The 19,404-nt window shown below is 37.0% G+C and overlaps 1 protein-coding gene across 8 annotated transcripts in view; it reads left to right on the forward strand.

Annotated features, from left to right (window-relative positions):
- YAP1 (Yes1 associated transcriptional regulator) overlaps positions 1 to 19,404 on the forward strand; it is a 95,112-nt gene that overhangs the window by 61,962 nt on the left and 13,746 nt on the right. For 2 of the 8 annotated variants that reach the window (XM_061991704.1, XM_061991686.1), the window contains 2 exons: positions 9,721 to 9,914; positions 11,385 to 11,432. In XM_061991704.1, coding sequence (XP_061847688.1) covers positions 9,721 to 9,914; positions 11,385 to 11,432 — 242 coding nt within the window. The remainder of the gene's footprint in view (positions 1 to 9,720; positions 9,915 to 11,384; positions 11,433 to 19,404) is intronic. The other 6 variants (XM_061991714.1, XM_061991687.1, XM_061991724.1 and 3 more) reach the window with 3 other exon arrangements.

Raw genomic sequence — 19,404 nt, forward strand, 5'->3', positions numbered from 1 at the left:
TATTATAGTGATACTAATGTTGGTTGAAAATGAAGGAGAAACTAACTTCTTTGATACTGCCACTTTCACCAATATGATGAACTACTGAAAACAACAAAGCCATTGAACGGTATGTGCAAACATACTCTTCTGTTCCCAGTATTCAGAATCAGGAGATTTGAAGTGTCTTTGCCCGTATTGTTTCTGAATTCCCTGCTTCCAGGGAGACAGGCATTCTGTCTCTGTGCTCCCCATCAGATATAAGGTTTGCATTCATCTTTATTTTTTCTGGTAGGTGTGTATATACTCCCACTTTTTTTTTTTTTAAGTATTGCTAGGAATTTTCCATTAATGTGGCTAGAAAAGAGAACAGAAGGAAGATAAGTTTTAAGAAATTGTTTTAGGTGGACACACCTACAACCTTCCTTAGTAAGAGCAATTTGGGTATTGTATTAAAGCTTTTAAACAGAAAATGAAAGGGTGCAGTTAATATGGATTCTTTCTTGGAGCAGGCTCTTAAGACTAATGCATCAGCTCAGAGTCCCCGTCAGGATACTGACTGTGGAGTAGGCTGGGTCTAAAACCTGAGTATTCCAAGAGTCAGATCTAACATCTTTGAAGTAGGATTGAGGTCTTTAGCTACACCACTTAAATGGCAGTGAAGTCTTGTTGTGGCTCTGATGTTGATCCTCCAAATCTACATATTTTACTTCAGAACAATCTAGCCTTAGGAGTATTCACAAACTTGAAAATCTAGGAAGGAACTAAGTATGAAAGGAGGGTCTTCTAGTGCCTAACACAGGCAAACAAGGTTAACGTGGGATCAAAGGAATGGGGATAGGAGAGTGGGTCCTTAGACCTGTGTCTCTTGTCCTTAGGATTTGTGTCCATTGGAGCATCTGTTAAAAACATGCTGTCCTACCTTCTCAGTCTCTTTTTTTCTTAAGGAGGTTATTTCTTTAACATAATAGGACTGTCAGGTCAAGCTTGTGGTTTGGACTGTTGTGTTAATTTTTCTGCTGTTGTCCATTGGTCATTCTTCACAGATTCTACTGTTTTTCTTAAGCCTTCCAGATAAGTTAGTATGTTTTTTTGATAGTCAAAGAAGGTCTGGGTAGGAAGTAGGTCAGCTGTGCGTTCTGAGGGGCTGGAGTTGGTGAAGTAGAAGCACATCTGCTTTTTTTCCTAGAGCGAGTTGAAGTTTGGAATCATTCAGCTTTATTGCTACAAGCTTCCAAGAATTGGCTTTTGTATCAAATACTGTTAAAGGGGTTTACCTTATTAAGTTTGCAGATGATAGGACTCGGTTTTGAAATGCAACTTAAAATAACTCACCTTTCGAAAACAAATAAATTCGAAGATGAGATGGTGAACTTGAAGTAGGAAAATAATGGAAATTGGCACTTGATTTTTGTGTCTCTTGAGTTAATCTAAGTCTGGTGTTTAGACAATAGTAGTCCATGAAAGTAGTCAAAGTATGTCTGCAGGAGTTGGAGTAAAACTCCAGACTTTGATTTTATAGGTTTGTTACTAGTGACCATATGAGTGTTATGCCCAGTCATTTTCCTTCTATTCTTTCCAAGTGTTGAAGTTGCCATATGGGGTGTGAAGCAGAAGATGTGATGTCAGATTGAAATAATCGCCATGACTTTATTCATACTATTCCCACTTAGAGATTGTTAATTGGAGGGGTTTTTTAAGTTCTGTATGAATTTTGGGTGATCAGGAAGGCAAGGCAAGACAGTGTTTAATATCATTACAGAAAGTGCCATAGAAGCTCTGTGTACAGTAGCTGTTCAAACTACACAAGTAGGAAAAGGAATAAAAGTGACAATAGGAATATAGAGAATGCACATCAGGATTTTCTGCTTCCTTTTTTATTCTAGAACAGCACTACATTGAAACAATGAAACGGACTTGTTCAGAAATACTGAAGTAAAATGCACCTATAGATTTCACAGAAACATGGATTTATCATTTCCATTTAGAACAAAAAAAAAATCCAAACAAACAAAACAAAACAAAAAAACCCCAACCAGACAACAAAGTTGAAGTGCACTTAAAAGCATCTGGGAATTTTCAAGTATTGGAAGTTAAAAGGAAGTATGCCATGGTGTTGCTTTCTTATCCCTAGCACTGTGTTTAAAACGTTTCTTCAAACTTGTTTGCAGGAGCTTTGCCAGAGGCAGATTTGTGGACAAGATAGAACTAGAACACTTTACTGGAAAACTTTTTTTCGGCCTTTGTCTGGTCAAAAAAAAAAAGCCTAGACCTTATGTCTGGCCATAGTGATGTTTCAAAGTTTTTCAGTTCGAGATTTGCCTTCCATTTTTGCACAAAAGCAGAGAATGAGCAAATGCAATGACGTATCCTCTTTACATGCTTTCTGAAACATTTGACGTACCTGAAAGGTCTGTTGGTATTAGATTTTTCACTTCTCCGTCTCTGTTTTTCCAGAAGAATAGTTTCAGGAGGTCACTTAGGACAGGAAAAAGACTTCAGTATTTTGGTACGTGTATCAGAAAATATGTACAGATGGAGCAGCATCAGTTTTCAGTGAACTAGTGACTTCTGTCAAAATGAACTTGTTGCAAATCTGCAGAGGCAGATAAAAGCATCCCTTTAAAGGTAAATAAGGGATGCTGCTCTTACGGCAGCAACAGTAAATATGTTTTAGTTGTTCGTCATTGTATCAGAAAGTGAAATCTTTTTTTGTTCAAAACCAGTTTATATTCAGACCTCCTTACTGAAGAAATCATTAAATCTGTCTACAAGGATTGTGTAAAGATGCAGTTATCTACTTTATGTGTAATATTTACATATTAATAAAACAGAAGGAGAAACTCCCACTTCATTAAGGATTTGTCAGGGCAGTAGGCTTATGTAAGTTTATACCTGTTTTGGCCTTTTTTTGTTGTTTTCAGAATAATTTAATCCTATTTGAAAAGGAGATTTGTTGGTAATAGTGTCTTTGTGCCAGTAAAAATAATGCATACTTCAGTGTTGTTCTAGAACAGCTGTGGCAGTGAAAGAAAATGGCACTCTTTCTGGGGCCATTTTTTCCACTGTATCCTTCGAACACCACAGTTTGCACGTCTCTGATAATTAGCGTGCTGCATTAAAAATTGAAGGTGCATCATTTTGAACACATCATTCATTATCTATAATCTAAATATATTTTATCTACACACAATAATTATATACTCTAATCATATATAATCTAAAATTCAAAGAAGCGTCAGCTTTTTTCCTCCTTGAATTTAATCATGTTGAAACACAATTTTAGTTCCTTGTATACAGAAAACAGTTCTGCTCCATTTCTCTACAGTATACTGTTGGGTCCTTTTATTATTATTACAGTAATTTTCACTGGATTTTGTAATTCCTATTTAATGATTTCTAATCGGCTTAGAGATTAGAAAAAAAGTGCAGATGTGCACATGCAAATATACAGCGTTTGTTCCCCAAAATAAATTCAAGGAAAGAGGTTCTTTTAAAAATATATTTTTTTATTTAAAAATCCACAGAAGCTTGTTTCTTTGGACTAATTAACCCAGGAAGAATTATGTATTAAGCAGAGAAACCATTTGCAACTAATGCTCATGTGTAGACCCTTTGCTGATTAAACCTTGGTCTAAAATGTGGACTAGCTTTGATTAAAGACATTTTGCCAGATATTCAGTGGACAGAGTGGGGGCTTGACAAGTTCAGAGTCCTCTACTTTGTGTAGCCTTCAGAGTTTTATATATATCTAAGTTTAAACTTAGATAACGTTAGTTGAGGTTTCTTCTCATAATCTGTCCTATGTGGTGTCTCCTACAGAATTCTCTTGTAGTATTAACACACTGTCAGTTCCAGTCTGTCTGAAGATTTAAAAATAAAGTAAAATATTTTTAAAATTGCTTAGACTTCCAAAATTAAAATGTATTTATTTTTAAAGAATGGGAAATGTTTTGGTTTATATGCACACACAGAGCAGAAGTTTCTTATAGCTTTCAGTTACTACTGAATCCTATTTATATTTGCATTTCTGTCTGGCCAGAATATTTCAGTTTGTCTGAAACTGACATACACTGAGTGAAAGTGCTTTGTAAGTACTGCTGTTGACTTCCATGGGGAAAAAGATTACATCCATGAACAACTGAAACAGCATTTTACTCCAGTGTAAGTTTCCAGCACAATAAAAGTCTTTCTTTGCATGCTATAGGGTCTTAGTGGCGATCAGTCACTTCAGGTGTTGCACCTCTGCGTTTTAGGATACAGCATCAGCTTTTTCAAAGAAACAAGGAAGGAACTGTTTAATATGTATTATTTTAATCAGCAAGAGCTGTAGTGATAGAACAACAAAAAGAAAAATATTAATGTCATTTGAAATACAAATAATTGGTAAATTATTGAGTAATCAATCTGTAGTTTGGATATGCTTCTGTAATAGGTGGTATTTTCATTGAATATATCTCGTTTGAACTAAGAGTCCAGCTCAGGAGTGTGAGAATATTTGGGTTTTTTTTCCTAAGACACAAAGATTTGTTAGTGCATCTAAATTTAAAAAAACAAAAGGAGGCAAGAAAACAGTCTGTTTCAGGTTTCTCCCTTACTCTAAGCGCAGATTTTTCAGATTAATCAGAGACCCAAAAACAATTGAATATTTTATTGTGCTAATTTTTAGGTTGTTTATAACAACAGCATTATGAAACTGCAACTGGTATTTCCTTAAAGTGATATAGTAATGCATTATAAAGAATGCAGTCCAGAAACATGACTTGTATCCTGATTAAACAACAAATTGTTGTACCAAGTCTCTCTAAAAAAGCCACTTGGAACAAGTTTTTATTACTTCCGATGCTCATTCTTTTAAATCCTGCTGGTAATTTTTTTTTTCTTCACAGCTCTTTTCAATTTAATCAAAGAGGATTTTTGCCTTTGTTGCAGTGCTGCAAACTAGCACCATTCAAAAACCTAGCCACAGCCAAAAATGATGCACAAAACCTGTCTAGTTTCCAAATGAAGCTGAAGGGGCCAAGTACTCTTTTTCAGTTTGCTCAATGAAAAGATTGATTCTTAATAAGAACAGTAAGTTATAGTATTCTCAGATCCTGAGGGATTTTGTTATTGTTGTTTGTTCAAATAAATATCTTTAAGTTTTCAGATTAAAATTAGTTTCAGTTTTGAATGATGCAATGATAAATAGGAAATAAAACCCATCCAACGTTCATCTGTGTTTTTTAATCATTAAGAGTGCTACAGCACTCTCTGCTTGTAATTCTGCATAGGGGAGAGGTACTGTGTTACTGCACACTGTCAGTGCCCTGGGACAAGTGATTTAAATTGGCATAGGGTCTTGGGAGCGAATTAACCTTTTATGTTTGAGTTGTTAACAATCTACTGGCCTTTTTTCTCTAGCACCAGTGACTGGTAATTGTTTCTCTCTTCGGGTTTGTTTTTGTTTGGATTTTTTTTCCCCTTTTTATTTTCTATTAAGGATGTAGTCTAAACTTTTTTCAACAACTATCAAGTATTATATGCTACAGTACAGAAGAGACGTTTTGCTGTTGAATTTGAATGTAGAATATTTTCACTTGTAACATTTGAAGACCACCGATTCTCTATTCTCAAAAACATATTGCAGCTATTACAGTCAACTGTATTCTGCAGACTGTGAAGCCAAGGCATATTATAGGATGGGAAAATCTTTTTTATTGTCTTAAGTTGCCCAATGTTTTTTAACTTGTGTGCCCCTCCTCCTCCCTCAATTCACCCTCTTCTAGAAACAAAGACTCGATTATTCTTGCTCTGCCTGTGAGGTCTTTGCAGTCTCTGCTGTGTGGGTGCAAAGCCCCTTGTTTAAGTGCTTTCCATAGCCATGCAAGGTAAGGAACAGGATGCATCAGAAATGTTAAGTCCCAACTCTAATAGATAAATGATGATGAATTCAAAGTACTTCAAAAGAGTTGCTTATGTCAGGATCATCACAAACGGATGAGGTGTAGAAAACATAAAATGGGCTTATCTGAGATCATGTTGATAAGCATATATTTTAGAGTGCAGATTTCTTCAGTCCTGTCCTCAGTAGGTAATGGAAAATTGATAATTAAAAAAAAACCAAAACAAACAGCCCAAACCACCAACAAAAAAACCTGCAAAACTATCTGTTGAAACAAGATGTATTTTCTCTCTTTTCATTAAATAATGTGGTGGAAATTAAAAAAAACTTCTGTTTCCCTGGAAGGCAGCAGACTTACGTAACTGACCAAGATGGCTGAAAAATCAGTGCTACTATTGTGGGGTTTTTTATGTCAGTAAAATTGGTAGCACTATCTTCTTTTAGAGTTCAAACTTTTTGTTTAATTTCAGAGTTGAAAATAGTTCCCTCCTCCATGGTCTGTTCTGAGGACAGTTTAAAGTCTTGTCAATTTGAAATCTTTTACACTTGTGTTTGTGAAATAATAAAATATCCTTTTAATGGATGCCAGAACAGGAATTTAGAAACTAGGTTTTTAGGTTCAGAATTACCATATCATGTAATTAAATTTTCCCTAAGATTTATTGATGAATAATAAGTATACACTGAAATCTCAGTATCTCATGATATTCCTGTTTTAGATTGTTTTGTTAGTTTCAAAATGGACATTGGAAGACATGTCATAGATCTAGGATAAGAGAATAAAATGAGAAACATCAGATGAATGTGGTTTCTTTCTCACAGTTTTAATTGCAAAGACAGTAGATGGGAAGAATGGACCACACTATAATCAGAGAGAAATGCTATAAGCAGCTGTCAGTAAAATGCAAGTGTATAAAATTGAAGAGTTTGGCATGAGAAGGAAATTATTTCCAAAGCTGCATATTAGTGGAAAAGAAGCGTAGGCAAGTAGTACTTGTGTGGTGCATGCAAGAAAAACAAATCCGTAACATGTTGATGGGATGTTAGTGATACTGTGCTTAAGTGTTTAACCGAGGTTAGAAACTGTTGAATTTTTGTGAGGTTATCTGTGACAATACTTGGCTGTGAACTACATGAGGCAGGGACGCCAAAACCATGATTATTTAATTGGAGAGTAGACCATAAAGGCATCCTTTCTAACCAAACGAACATTTACATTCTTCAGCTTTGACTACTTAATTTTTACAAGCTAGGTTGTATGCTTTTAACTTAGATGTGCTTCTTTCAGGTGACTGTAGTTTTCTAACCTTTGTCCCTCTCTATTTTCTGCTGTGATTGACCTTCCGTGTTGTTTAATAACAGGGTTTGAATCCTGGAACTTCTGAAGGGTAGTACAGACTTGTGCTAGAGTTGCAGAATTAGCTAACAGCAAGGGAAGGCTGTTGTTTTCTGCTGTCCCTTATTAACCCCTTCATAGTCTGCTTTAAAGGTGAAAGAGAGTAAGACATAAATGATTCTATCATAATCTTTGATAAAACGCAAAAGGCATGGTCTTGGTTTCCAGACTTGATAGGTTTCTGTGTAAAAAAGAAAGAAAGGAGGAGGTATGTTCTTCACTCCATCAGTTTCATGTCTAGCTTGTCTAGAACTGCTAGGCTGCCTTTCTTTTTGCATTGCTCTCTCTATCTTCAACTTCTCCCTAATTTGGTAAATTGCAGTCCATCTTCCAGCAGAGGTTGCCCAGTGGAGGTCCTGAAGCTTCTAATTACAGTTCACTGTTCATGTCCTTGCAGGACAGCTCTTGGTGCAGTTGAAACTTGTCTTAGAGCATATGACCCTTCTGTGTCTATTCAGGAGAGGGACAAGCTGTCCTGCCTCTTGCTGTTACTGGACTAGGGACCAGGCTTATGTTGCAAAGCAGGTTGATTGGCCCATCCTGTCCTGAAGTTTAGTTTTGATGGTGAAGTGGTGTCTCATAAGAGCAGCTGCTTGATTTTAAGCTTTAATCCACAGCATGATCATCTTCTCGCTGTTTTTTTTCCTGCTGAGTCAGGATGGGACCTGTGGTTGGAGTTCAACCTCCAGCTCTTTGTATTCACTCTATTGTTCCTACTTGGTACTGGGATTTGGTTTCTATTCCTGCTTCACCTGTTTACTTACCTTTACAGGAAGTTTCATATTGATTGTGATCATAGCTATGAAGCTCTCTCACAAGTAACTACATAAAAGATTATTTCTGATTATTTCAAGCTATTTGATTTTATTTTGCCTTGAGTCATGAGAATGTGGTTCGTCTACCCATTAGACAATTGATTCTGTGCTGGATCTATGGAATAGTTCAAAAGGTAGACTACAGAGCTGAGTCTGTAACTTTTTTTTCGTTTTTTATTCTCACTGTAGTGAGGATATGACATTTCTTCTTCATGTGTTTACCTCTCAATAAAAAGATGAGCTTTGGCAAGGGGAAAAGAGAACAAGGCTGTGAAGCAACAGACATTTTTACTGCTATTATAAGAAGTTGGGGTTTTTTTCTTGGAACAGAAGAAAATCACTATTGTACCTTAAGTTGAACACTCAAAAGACAGTGGAAACTGCAGGGCTTCTCTGAGAAAAAATGATACAGATTCTTTGAGATAATTTTCCTGTCTTACAACAGTTAGAACTGTTAGTATTCTAGGAATCCTCTATATATGATGAAAACATTAATTCAGCTAATACAACAGATGGTTTTCTTTGCACCAAATCAGCCTGTCATCCTAAAAGAAGTTCACTCCCTTTTTTCTTCTTGATTCCCATAAACCATGCTCCTCATTCCCAGGAAAAAAACCAAACACCCAGCAACCTACCACTGTTCCATCACTGCAAATGCATTCTGCAGCATATTGTGAATGTTAACAAATTAAAGCTGTTTCAGACAAGATGGAGAGCTAATTCCAGAACTGAAAGACCCTGAAAATAGTGCCTGTGTGATATATTCAGCCTTTCCCAGCCCTCTGTTTCACTATAGGAACTCCAGGGCCTCTTGAGTTTAACCATACTGGTCTTGTGTAGGGGAAAAATCGGATCTGTCAACTAGAGGCAGCCCAGCCATGCATTGTTTTCTAAAATAAAATTGTCTTAGGTCTTGCTTTCATGAGAGAAGATAAGATGATGCATTAGGTGTACAAGACAATACTTTTTCTACTCCACACATACTTCTGTGGAGTGGAAGAAAATAAAGCACTATCAAAATGTTTCCTATGTTGATGGCAGTATTTTTGGTTGTATAATTCATCTGCAATTTCTGTAACAGCTCTAATTTTGCATGTCAAGATGCTCTAAAATGGAGTCTGTAACACTCAAAACTTGATGTAAAAGATGTGAGTGTTGCATGAGCAGCACCACACTGGGAAGAATGGTACCCTTTAACCTAATGCAGTTTGATGTAAGATCATCTGTTTTATCATTCTACATATTCTCAAGTCTAATGAGTCTGAATATTTCACATGAATAAGAGAAGTAATTTTGTATTATTAGTGCCTAAATTGAGAAGAGTTTTTTAGGAGGAAGAGAAAGATATACTTCTAATTAAACTTAAAGTATTTTTCTACCACTTTCATATTTTTCAACTCACATGTTTAACTGTTTCCAGAAGCTTTTAAAACGTGTATATACTGTTAAACATGAGCCTATTGCATCAGTTTTACAGGAATAACACGTGAGCATATATCTCATACTGAACATAAGTGTAGCTGCATGTTTTGTACTGTCATGGCTAGCATTTTATAAAGTTTTTAACATATGCCTTCTAAGGATAATAATTTCCTTGCATGTATTTGTTTGAATGTTATTTAAAAATGTTTGTTTTGATTCTTTAGCCATGAATCAGCGAATCAGCCAAAGTGCTCCAGTGAAACAGCCACCTCCTCTGGCTCCTCAGAGTCCCCAGGGTGGTGTCATGGGTGGGAGTAGCTCCAATCAGCAACAGCAGATGAGACTTCAGCAGCTACAGATGGAGAAGGAAAGGCTGAGACTGAAGCATCAAGAACTGCTTCGGCAGGTGAGGCCACAGGTTAGACACCTACTTCCACTATTTCTTTTGTATGTTACGTTTTGGTTATGTTGTCGTTTCAGTGAGTCTTAAAGACCAGTGATTGTACAAAAAGCTTTGAGATCTAAAAAAGTCTGAATTAATTCTGCTACTGATACCAGCTGGGTAGTAAAAGCAGCTGATTTACCAAACTGAAGGATTTTGCTTTCCTCCTTCATTCTGCTCTTTAGCAAAACGCTCCGAAATAGGCTTCTTTACTGTTAGGATGATATCACGGACTGTTGATCTGAATGGACATACCTCTTCAGAATATATTTCGTATTCATTGAGATCCAAGTCATGCAAAAAGGCAAGGAGTTGCTTGCCACAGCTGCTTTAGTTCTCTCTTTTAAGTGGAGGAAAGTCTTTCCCTTTTGGAACCTCTCGCAATCTGTAGGATTTCAAAGTACTTTTCAGGTTTATATAAGGTACATGGAGGAGACACCTTGTTGCTAAAATCTTACCTGTTAGTGAAGTGGAGCATGGAATAACTGAATCACTTGTGCTGCATTTTGAACCTGTGGTTTTCCTATGCTGAAGAATTTCAAACTTCATAATTAGGCTGTAAACTATTCCTTTCAGTATTTTTCAGCTGTATGAATATCACAGTTTGAACTCAACCTTGTCTTCCTTTTGACTCTGAGCCTTCTGCTTCGATGTTTCCATTTGAGTGTTTTAAGAGTTACTACCATCTGTGGTAGATACTTAGGATATTCTTTGGTTTTTTGACATTGCCAGAGAAAGCACTAATCTTTTCTTTGAGGAAAACTTTCTAAAATCTTATCCTGTTCCCTTTTCACTTTGGGTGATGGGCCTTGTATCAGGAGAGGATAATATCTTAATGTCCTCAAAGACAGCTTTTCTCTTTCTTCATCACCTGCAGTATTCTGTCCTGGAATTCTGTTCTGGACTCCGGTTATCCCCTTTGTAGTCAAGGGCCTGTTTTGTAGGAATCTTCATCATCTCTTGGTGTAAGATGGGTCATCTTTACAGCCGTTACTTTTTATAGTACTCTAGGTAAGAACACATTGCAAAGGTGGCATCAGGACTTTCTCTCTGCTTAAGCACCTGGGCTTCTGCTGTTACTGCTTTGTAATTAATCCACCAACAAACATTATATCCTGTGCTAGCATGCTTCTAGGTAGGCCTTCTAATTGTCTTCTTGCCTCAATTGTCATTGAGAACCTCACTAACTTTGGATCAGGTGAAAACCGGTTCCCTTTGTGTTGTTTTCCCTGGTCATTCAGCTTATCTGTCCAATACGCATCCTTCCTAAACCTGTGAGTTTTTGTTTTGCTGTGTCTTGGTTTTCATAGTGTCTTAACTCCCTCATCCTCTCTTCATCTGGCCTGTCTTGGGGGCTTCATACTACAAGATAGTGTTTATAAGACAGCCTGCATAGGCAAACTGTGCAGCTAAAGTAATTTTTATCCATCTTATTTTTACTCTTAGGCATTGCGGAATATCAATCCCAGCACAGCAAATTCTCCAAAACATCAGGTAGGCTCTTAACTGATGTTTTAGCATAATTAGACAAAACAGTAAATTAGGGTAGCAAGGCAGTTTTTTTGCTACATGAGAGCACTCTAAAAAAATAAAAAAACCCCCTAAGATCTACCATACACATTTTTGAACCACTTTTCTGGTCATGGCCCTGGTATTGGTTTTTAAGAAAGCTGCATTGCCACAACTTTGTATCAATATTTAAAAGCAAATGAGGAATTCATTGCACATTTTTCTGCATTGAAAACAAACTTCTTGTTTAGCATTCTTGAGGATACTACTGTTCCAGTCCTGATGTCATCAAGATGTGTATTTAAAGCAAACCTCTATCTAAGGTAGTAGTTTTTGACTTTTAAGTACTGTTCATATGAATGTTCTTATCGTAAATCTGTTCAAACAGGTATGATCTTAAAGGAGGATATCTGTAATCAGTTAATAAGAAGGCACTTGAAATATTTGTGATTTTTAAGCGTGTATGGTGTAACAGAATTATTTAATCAATTAGCCTTACTAAATGATTGCTATGAAGATAAAATATGTAATTATTCTGTTTTAACATGTAACAGCCTCCTGAACAGATATATTTTCTTTATAGGAAACAACAATTCTGGAAAGCCTCACAGGCCAAAAGAAAATTGGTCAAAATGTGAAGCATGACAAACAGTTTAATGCAGACTTTTTTTAGGGTCTTAAGAAGCTGAATACGGAATAAGTCTCTGAAACAGAGTGGATTTATGGATTAATATATGTTATGTATTCAGAGAGCTGCTTGCTTGCTATTGCTAATAGTATTCTTAATCTGCTGTTTCTTAGGACAAATTTATATTGGCTTGTATTGTACTTTGTTTTTCTAAGAAAAAAGAGTATATGCACTAGGCAAAAAAAAACCGGAATAACAGAAAAGACCCCATGTTTGGAAGCCATGGGTAGTTGTCCTGAGAAGATCATCTTCAAAATAGAAACTTCAGACCTTAGAAACAGTACCGACACCTTGGAAAGAATGATTTCTTGTTTGGTGATATCCGTGCAGCTCTAAAACTGAAACATTTTAATTGAGAGGTAATAATTGAATTCATATACAGAGCATTAATCACATAATGATCTAGTTGATCAATATTAGGACCTGTTATGAAGGAAAAAAGAAGAGCAAAGCACACTCCTCCACTCTGATTGGAAAGCACCTTATCTTCTACAACAGTTAGGTCATCCAGGAGTGTTTTTCTTACTGAATGCCATTATTGTCTTCTATGTTTTCTTGTATGCCTGAAGCCCTGTCACACAGTTGCTCATAACTTCTTCCTGTTGCCAACTCAGAAATATGCAGCAAATGGAGAACTTAAGATGAGATTTTTGGAACTTCTTAAAATTCTGGCTTAAATTCTAAAAAGCTATAAAACATCAAAGGGACCTTGCTGGTAATTCATTAAATGTGTACATAGTAGTCAGTTGTTTAGGGTGGGACCTGATAAAAGGATCTGTGCAAAAATCACGATTCTAGTTACATGTAAACTTGCTTCACATAAGGCTCACCTGTATGCTGACCTACTTGGGGTCAGTTTTACTAGTCTGCACTTGCTAATTAGTCAAGCTGTGTTTGAGTGACCTGGTGGGTAGAAAAACAGGCAATCGTGCCATCTTAAGTGTTCTATAATACAAGATTATTCACATTATGACATCTAAATGTGGTTTTTTGTGGTTTTACTTCAATAATTTAGTGAGCAACCACATGTAGAAGAAGATGCTTAGACAACCGCTTCTGGAAATTGTTCTATAAATGCTTCTTGAGGCCTTGTACTAAGGACGCAAATGTTGTCTGTCTTATCCAATGATAATATTATTGAAGTCGCAATCTGTACAGTCCTATCAGGTCATAGCTGACATCTGTGAATCTGTGAAAAATTGGTATAAAGAACAAACATTTCTTTGATCAGCTTCTACTTTTTGTCAGGTCTTTTCTTTGTGAGTAACATTAATGAAGTTTAGAGGAATTATCTGCATTCACCGTGGTAAATCTGTGCTTGGGGGAAGAATAATAGCTTCTCTTGCCAAATTTTACATGTTCTTTTAAGGAATACTGAAAATAAAATCTTCATACCTTCAATGCTCTTAATTTAGGGAAGACTTAAATGTATTTTAGAGAGGGATTGTCAAGATCTTCCGTTTGTAAAGAAAATACATGACATCAGCATTCTTGAAGCTTGCTTCTGATGAAGTATCTCTTTTGTATGGATTTAAAAAAATGGAGAAACATTCCTTAACTTTTAACTGGATCTCTGAGCTTTTCTTAATCACAGAATCAAATAGGTCAGAAAGAACTGCTGGAGGTCATGTAGTCCAACATCCTGCGTCCAGCCCAACCTCCTATTCCTTCTTGACATTTTTGTCCATGTCAACTGGAAACAGTGCCATGGTTGTATTAATATATTTTTTAGTGGGTTTTTTTTTTTGGTGCTGCATGAGCATTATGTCCTTGCCAGTTTTTATGTCTCTGCCATGAGACTGTACTATCTTGTGACACTAAAACTCAGTGTTCTGTATAGGGGCCACAGCACTTAAATACCTCCTGGAAAGATTACACAATTGCTCAGCTTCATTTTTTTGTAGCAAGTACTGTGAAAAACTCTTCTTGTTTGAGTGAGGGTGTATTTTATTATAAGTCTAAAAATGGCCAAGTCAAAGGCGTTTGAAGGAAAGATTACAACTTCCATGTTTACTGTGTGCAAACAACAGCTGCTGGTACATGCAGGGAATTTGAAAACACCAGGCATCTGTGCCCTTACTTAGGCTCTTAATCATCACTTTTCTTAAAGATGTCCACCTGTCTTAGTTAAGAGATTGAGTGACTTGACTTTCTCTCCATCCCTAATAGTTCTCCCTCTATTTTCCTGCAGTTAGCATCCAGTTGTCAGCAGTTTCTCATCTTAAACAGATGTCAGTCAACTTAAATATAAATCATAAAATTGGCTAGATCTTAGGGTAACAGATTTCTTGCCTTCCAGTATACAGTGGGAAGAGATAGAGGCAAATAATACTAAGGTACTGATGGGATTATTCTTGGATGTTGTGCAGATTTTCCAGTGCTAAGACTGGAATATTTCTTATTTGTTTACTGCTAATTAATATTGGTAAGATCAGCATCGAACATAGCTGTTTACATGATAGGTTCCCCCTCTCATTCTGTATCTGCTGCTTGTTTCTGGTACTGAGTGGAGATCTCTGTCTGAGAACAAGATACAGCCCTGCTTCCTTGCTGCTCTGCTCAGCTGTGCTTCCCAACTTCCCTTTCTGTAGTTCTTCATACTTGGAATGTGCATGCTGTTCATTGTCTTCATTCTGCTGTCCTATATATTTAATGAAGTACCTCTCATATTCCCTGTCCTATAGGCCTGGACTTATTTCTTATCAAACATTTGAGTGATGTTCTGGAGATTCCCCAACTCAATGAAGAATCTGCAAAGACATATGGCCAGTCTGTCACTGTTTGATGAATCACTTGGTTTTGTTTTGTTTTTTCTTTATATTTCATAGAATCATAGAATGGTAGGGGTTGGAAGGGACCTTTAGGGATCATCTAGTCCAACCCCCCTGCAGAAGCAGGGTCACCTAGATCAGGTCGCACAGGAAGGTGTCCAGACAGATCTTGAAGATCTCCAAGGAGGGAGACTCCACACCCTCCCTGGGCAGCCTGTGCCACGGTGCCCTCACCTGAACAGTGAAATATTTTTTTTCTTATGTCTAAATGGAACTTTTTGGGTTGCAGCTTCATCCCATTACCCCTTGTCCTGTTGCTAGATACCATAGAAAAAAGGGATGTCCCAACCTCCTGACACCCACCATTTAGATATTTGTAAATATTAATAAGAACCCTACTCAGTCTCCTCTTCTCCAGACTAAACAGCCCCAGTTCCCGCAACCTTTCCTCATAAGGAAGATGCTCCAGTCCCCTGATCATCTTGGTGGCCCTGCACTGGACTTTCTCCAGCACTTCCCTGTCCCTCTTGAGCTGAGGAGCCCAGAACTGGACACAGGACTCCAGATGAGGCCTCACCATGACAGAGTAGAGGGGGAGCAGAACCTCCCTCGACCTGCTGGCCACACTCTTCTTGATGCATCCCAGGATGCCATTGGCCTTCTTGGCCATGAGGGCATATTGCTGACTTTATTCAATAAAATTTATGCACTTACAGTACAAAATAGTTGCTGGGTTTGAAATTTGTTTCCTATGATTCATTTTTTTTAAAGTTCAACTTCATTGGTGTTTGACAGATTCGTCAACTTAGTCAATAAGAGTTCCAGTGTTTCAAGAAAGTGCTAATTTCCTAGAACACCATTACTATTTTTCAATAAAAGGGGTTTTTCAGTCACTTTGCGTGTACACCAGGACAAAGCTGTGTTACTGTCAGATTTGTGACGTTTTCTAGAGAGTATGGAGGGCATTTTTAGAAACAAGTACAGTCTGGAATTCAGTACTCTTGAAGTTCCATGCTGTTAGTGAGGCTTAATGTTTTACTGAGGATTAGGTTGTATAATATGTCTTTAAATAACAGGATATGAATGTGTCAAATCATAGTGGAAATGGTAGGAAAGTATTATTTTAGCCTCAGTGAATTATGAGCAGTGTTGTCCCTTGAATCTCTCGTTTCCTTGTCCCACTGTGTGTTATTTCAGGCTGACCTAGACTGACAAGATAAATTACTTGTCTTGGTTTCATCAAGTGTGTTTGTACTGAGGCAAGATTGGTGTTGGGTTTTGGTTGTTTTTTTTGTTTAGTTGTTGTTTTAAAAAAGGTAAGGTACTGAAGCCTGCTATTTGGTCTTAGAACATGGTTTTTTTGGACAATGAAGAAATTACCACTGGTATATGGAAAAAAAATTGAAAATTATGTTTACAAGATGCAGGAAGAAAATAAATGCAGCGAATTCATAGCTGTATTCTGTCCCTCAGCTTTAATTTGCCTTATTGCTTGATATTAGATAAGAAAATGGAGTGTGATATGTCTTATTCTGAAGAGATCCATTATGTGACAAGTCTTAAGGAGGGCTAGTTGCAGTGAAGAGTCTTTCCATCAAAATTATTTTCCTCATCTAAAATTTTTGCTTCTGATTGCACTTTTTTTAAACCAATAGTCACAAGTAATACCTGAAGTTTATCATTTCAGTGAAAGTAAATATTGTATCCCTTCTTTTGTTGTGTTTTACTCGCTTGATGACTCGTTTTGCGAATACTAATTTTTGCTTTGTCCCTCATAGAATGGAATCATAGAATGGTAGAGTTGGAAGGGACCTTTAGAGATCATCTAGTCCAACCTCCTCCCGATTAAAGTTTTCTCTTAGATGATTGGTTTGCACAATGAATGAAATTGTTACTGATTTCTTACTCTCCAAATGCAATAACAAAATATTACTGGAGAACTGCCATGCAGATGAGGGAGCTGAGTGCCATGTACTAGATTGTACTTGAAGATTACAAGTAGGCAGAAATCAATTTTGTATGCATTTATCTCAGTTTCCATTGAGCTGTTGATACATTACTGTTAGCAGAAATATTTTACTTTATTAAGTAATAGCCTGTTGTTATTGACAAGATTACCTTCAAAAGATCTAATTAATGAACTGTCTTCTTTACTCTGGATTAGTACATTCAGCATGTAATAACAAATCTTAGCATGTTGCCTTTATTTATTACAGGCATCTATTTCTAGGAAAGCATTTGTATCTTTGGTAGCTAATGCTTAGTTTGGATAATCTTTCAGTTGCACAGAGCTTTTTTTTATAGAGTACAATGAGACTTACAGGTAAGGCAGAGTGCCTATGCAGGGCCACGACTCAGAAGACTTAACTAGCTGTCTAGAGCCATCCTAAACTGGGTCTGAAGACTGCAGCTGCCCAGTTGTGTGTTATTTTTAAAGTAAAATATTTACTTCTTAATAAAATGACTTCTGACTGAGAGGTCTGGTAGACACGTTCTGGCAAACTGAACTGTAGCAGTTTAAGACGTTAAACTCATCTGTCTGCCAGAGGTTGCCTTAATAATAAGGCAGCAGAACAGGATGTGTCTAATACTGTTTTTTTGGTAATCTAGTAGCTGAAGCATTGTTGTGGCTACACTGCAAGACAGTTCAGACACCTGATCTATCAGAAAAACTCTTTTTCAGATAGGTTGATTTTCTGACTGTATGTTTTCTTAATGTATGGCCATACAAATGCTAGTTCCAGATGAAAGAGACAGTAAGAATATGCAATCAAAGTCCATCTGTAACTATCAGTAAAAAATCACTTTGCAGTTGCCCCTGGGTTGTGACCCATAGTGATTAAGAGCTGAAAGCATACATCTTCCTCTGCCCAAACCAACAAATTCTGCTCTTCAATACAAAAGAGAGTTTGTCAAAGGATCAGAACTTTCAACTTATGATCCAATGTCCTGTAGAAATTATGGAGATGTTCCTTGACCAAATTATTGTTTAAGTCTTTGGTATTTCTGATGAGCAGCTTGCTAAGGTACTACTTTAAAGACTTCCTAGAAAATGCAAGCATGATTGGACATAAATAGGCAAATGCTATTGAAAGAGAGTCCTGTGTGGCTGGACTAGGGGAGGGTATGTTGGCTGTCATAAAAATATACAAAATGTGGTATTCAACTACTTTTACTGCAAAAGGAACATTGCTGCTGTTCAGACATCTTGGGAATTAAGAGTTCTAAAATTTCTTCAGCTGCTGAAGTGATCTAGTATCATTCCTTATTGAAAACCATAGATCTAAGTGAAACTTTGTTCGTTTGCGTGGCAAGAGCTGTAGAATTCACACTCTGTTTGTTAGTTTAAGTGGGAAGTGCTGAGTATGGGTAGCCAGGATTTCAAACAGTAAGAATGATACTTGTATTATATGAGTAACCTGAAAATTCAGAAGCTCTAATTTCACCTGCAGCACCTAAGATTTACAGATTAACAAAATAGTACTACTGCTCGCTTGTGAATGTAGATCTTTACGGATAAACACCTAATCTAAAAGTCTATAGAGTAAATTAGATTGGCATTCACCGTCTTTGTCTGGTTTTTATGCCTCTAATAGCTTCAGAAAACATTGTGTCTGTTCTGGAGTTGTAGCTCACTAAGGTGGATTTCCTGGAGTCACAGGTGTGGCCTTGGAGTTGCAAGACTTAATCACAGAAGTACTGCTAAAGCAGTTGGTCAGCAGAAAATATGAATCATGTTGACCTGAGTAGAAGATGGCCATAAATAACAGTTTTTGCTAGAAGCATTCAAAAATTGTTAGAGGATGGCCATCCAGCTCTGCAAGGCCTTTGTGATTGCTGACTCCTGCTGACATACCTGCCTTCCTGGTGCTCTGAGACACCTCAGCGGGATGGGTGCAGCACTGCAGCTGTGGGCAGGCAGATAGCAAGAGGAGTACGAAGCAATGGCACAGCAAAGGAGAACTGCAGCACCAGACAAGAAGCCAGACTTTTATTTGCTAATGTCTAGTACAATTTACGCTGCCTTATCTGCCTTTGCAGCACTCTGCGTGGCCCTGAGTTCTTTGCCAAGAGTATACAATTCAATTAATTATCACTTTATCAATATCACCTCTTAAATTAATTTTACTGGTTTTCATGATGGCAACATTGAATGATTTATGTTTCACATTTACTTTTCACTAATTGCATAACTCCTCATTGTTGAATTCATTTGTCTTCATTTGTCCATATGTTTTCCCTGTTTCTTTTGTACATATGCTGTAACTTTGTGGCCCTCAAACAAGAACGTAAATACCTGATCTGAAGAAGTAACTGCTGTTGTAAGTCTGCCCATAAGTGTGTGGTCTTCTCTTTCCCTTAACACTTCTCTCCCATCCCAGTAAAGCCTGTGTATCATTCAGTAGTTGAGCAGTGTTTGAGGGAAGAAATGTTTCAATTGGCACTAATGAAGTCAACTTACAAAAACCCCACACCCAATTGTAAGGATATATCAATT

The sequence above is a fragment of the Colius striatus genome, chromosome 1 (genome assembly GCF_028858725.1).
Source record: "Colius striatus isolate bColStr4 chromosome 1, bColStr4.1.hap1, whole genome shotgun sequence".
In the NCBI taxonomy this organism is placed as follows: Eukaryota; Metazoa; Chordata; class Aves; order Coliiformes; family Coliidae; genus Colius; species Colius striatus.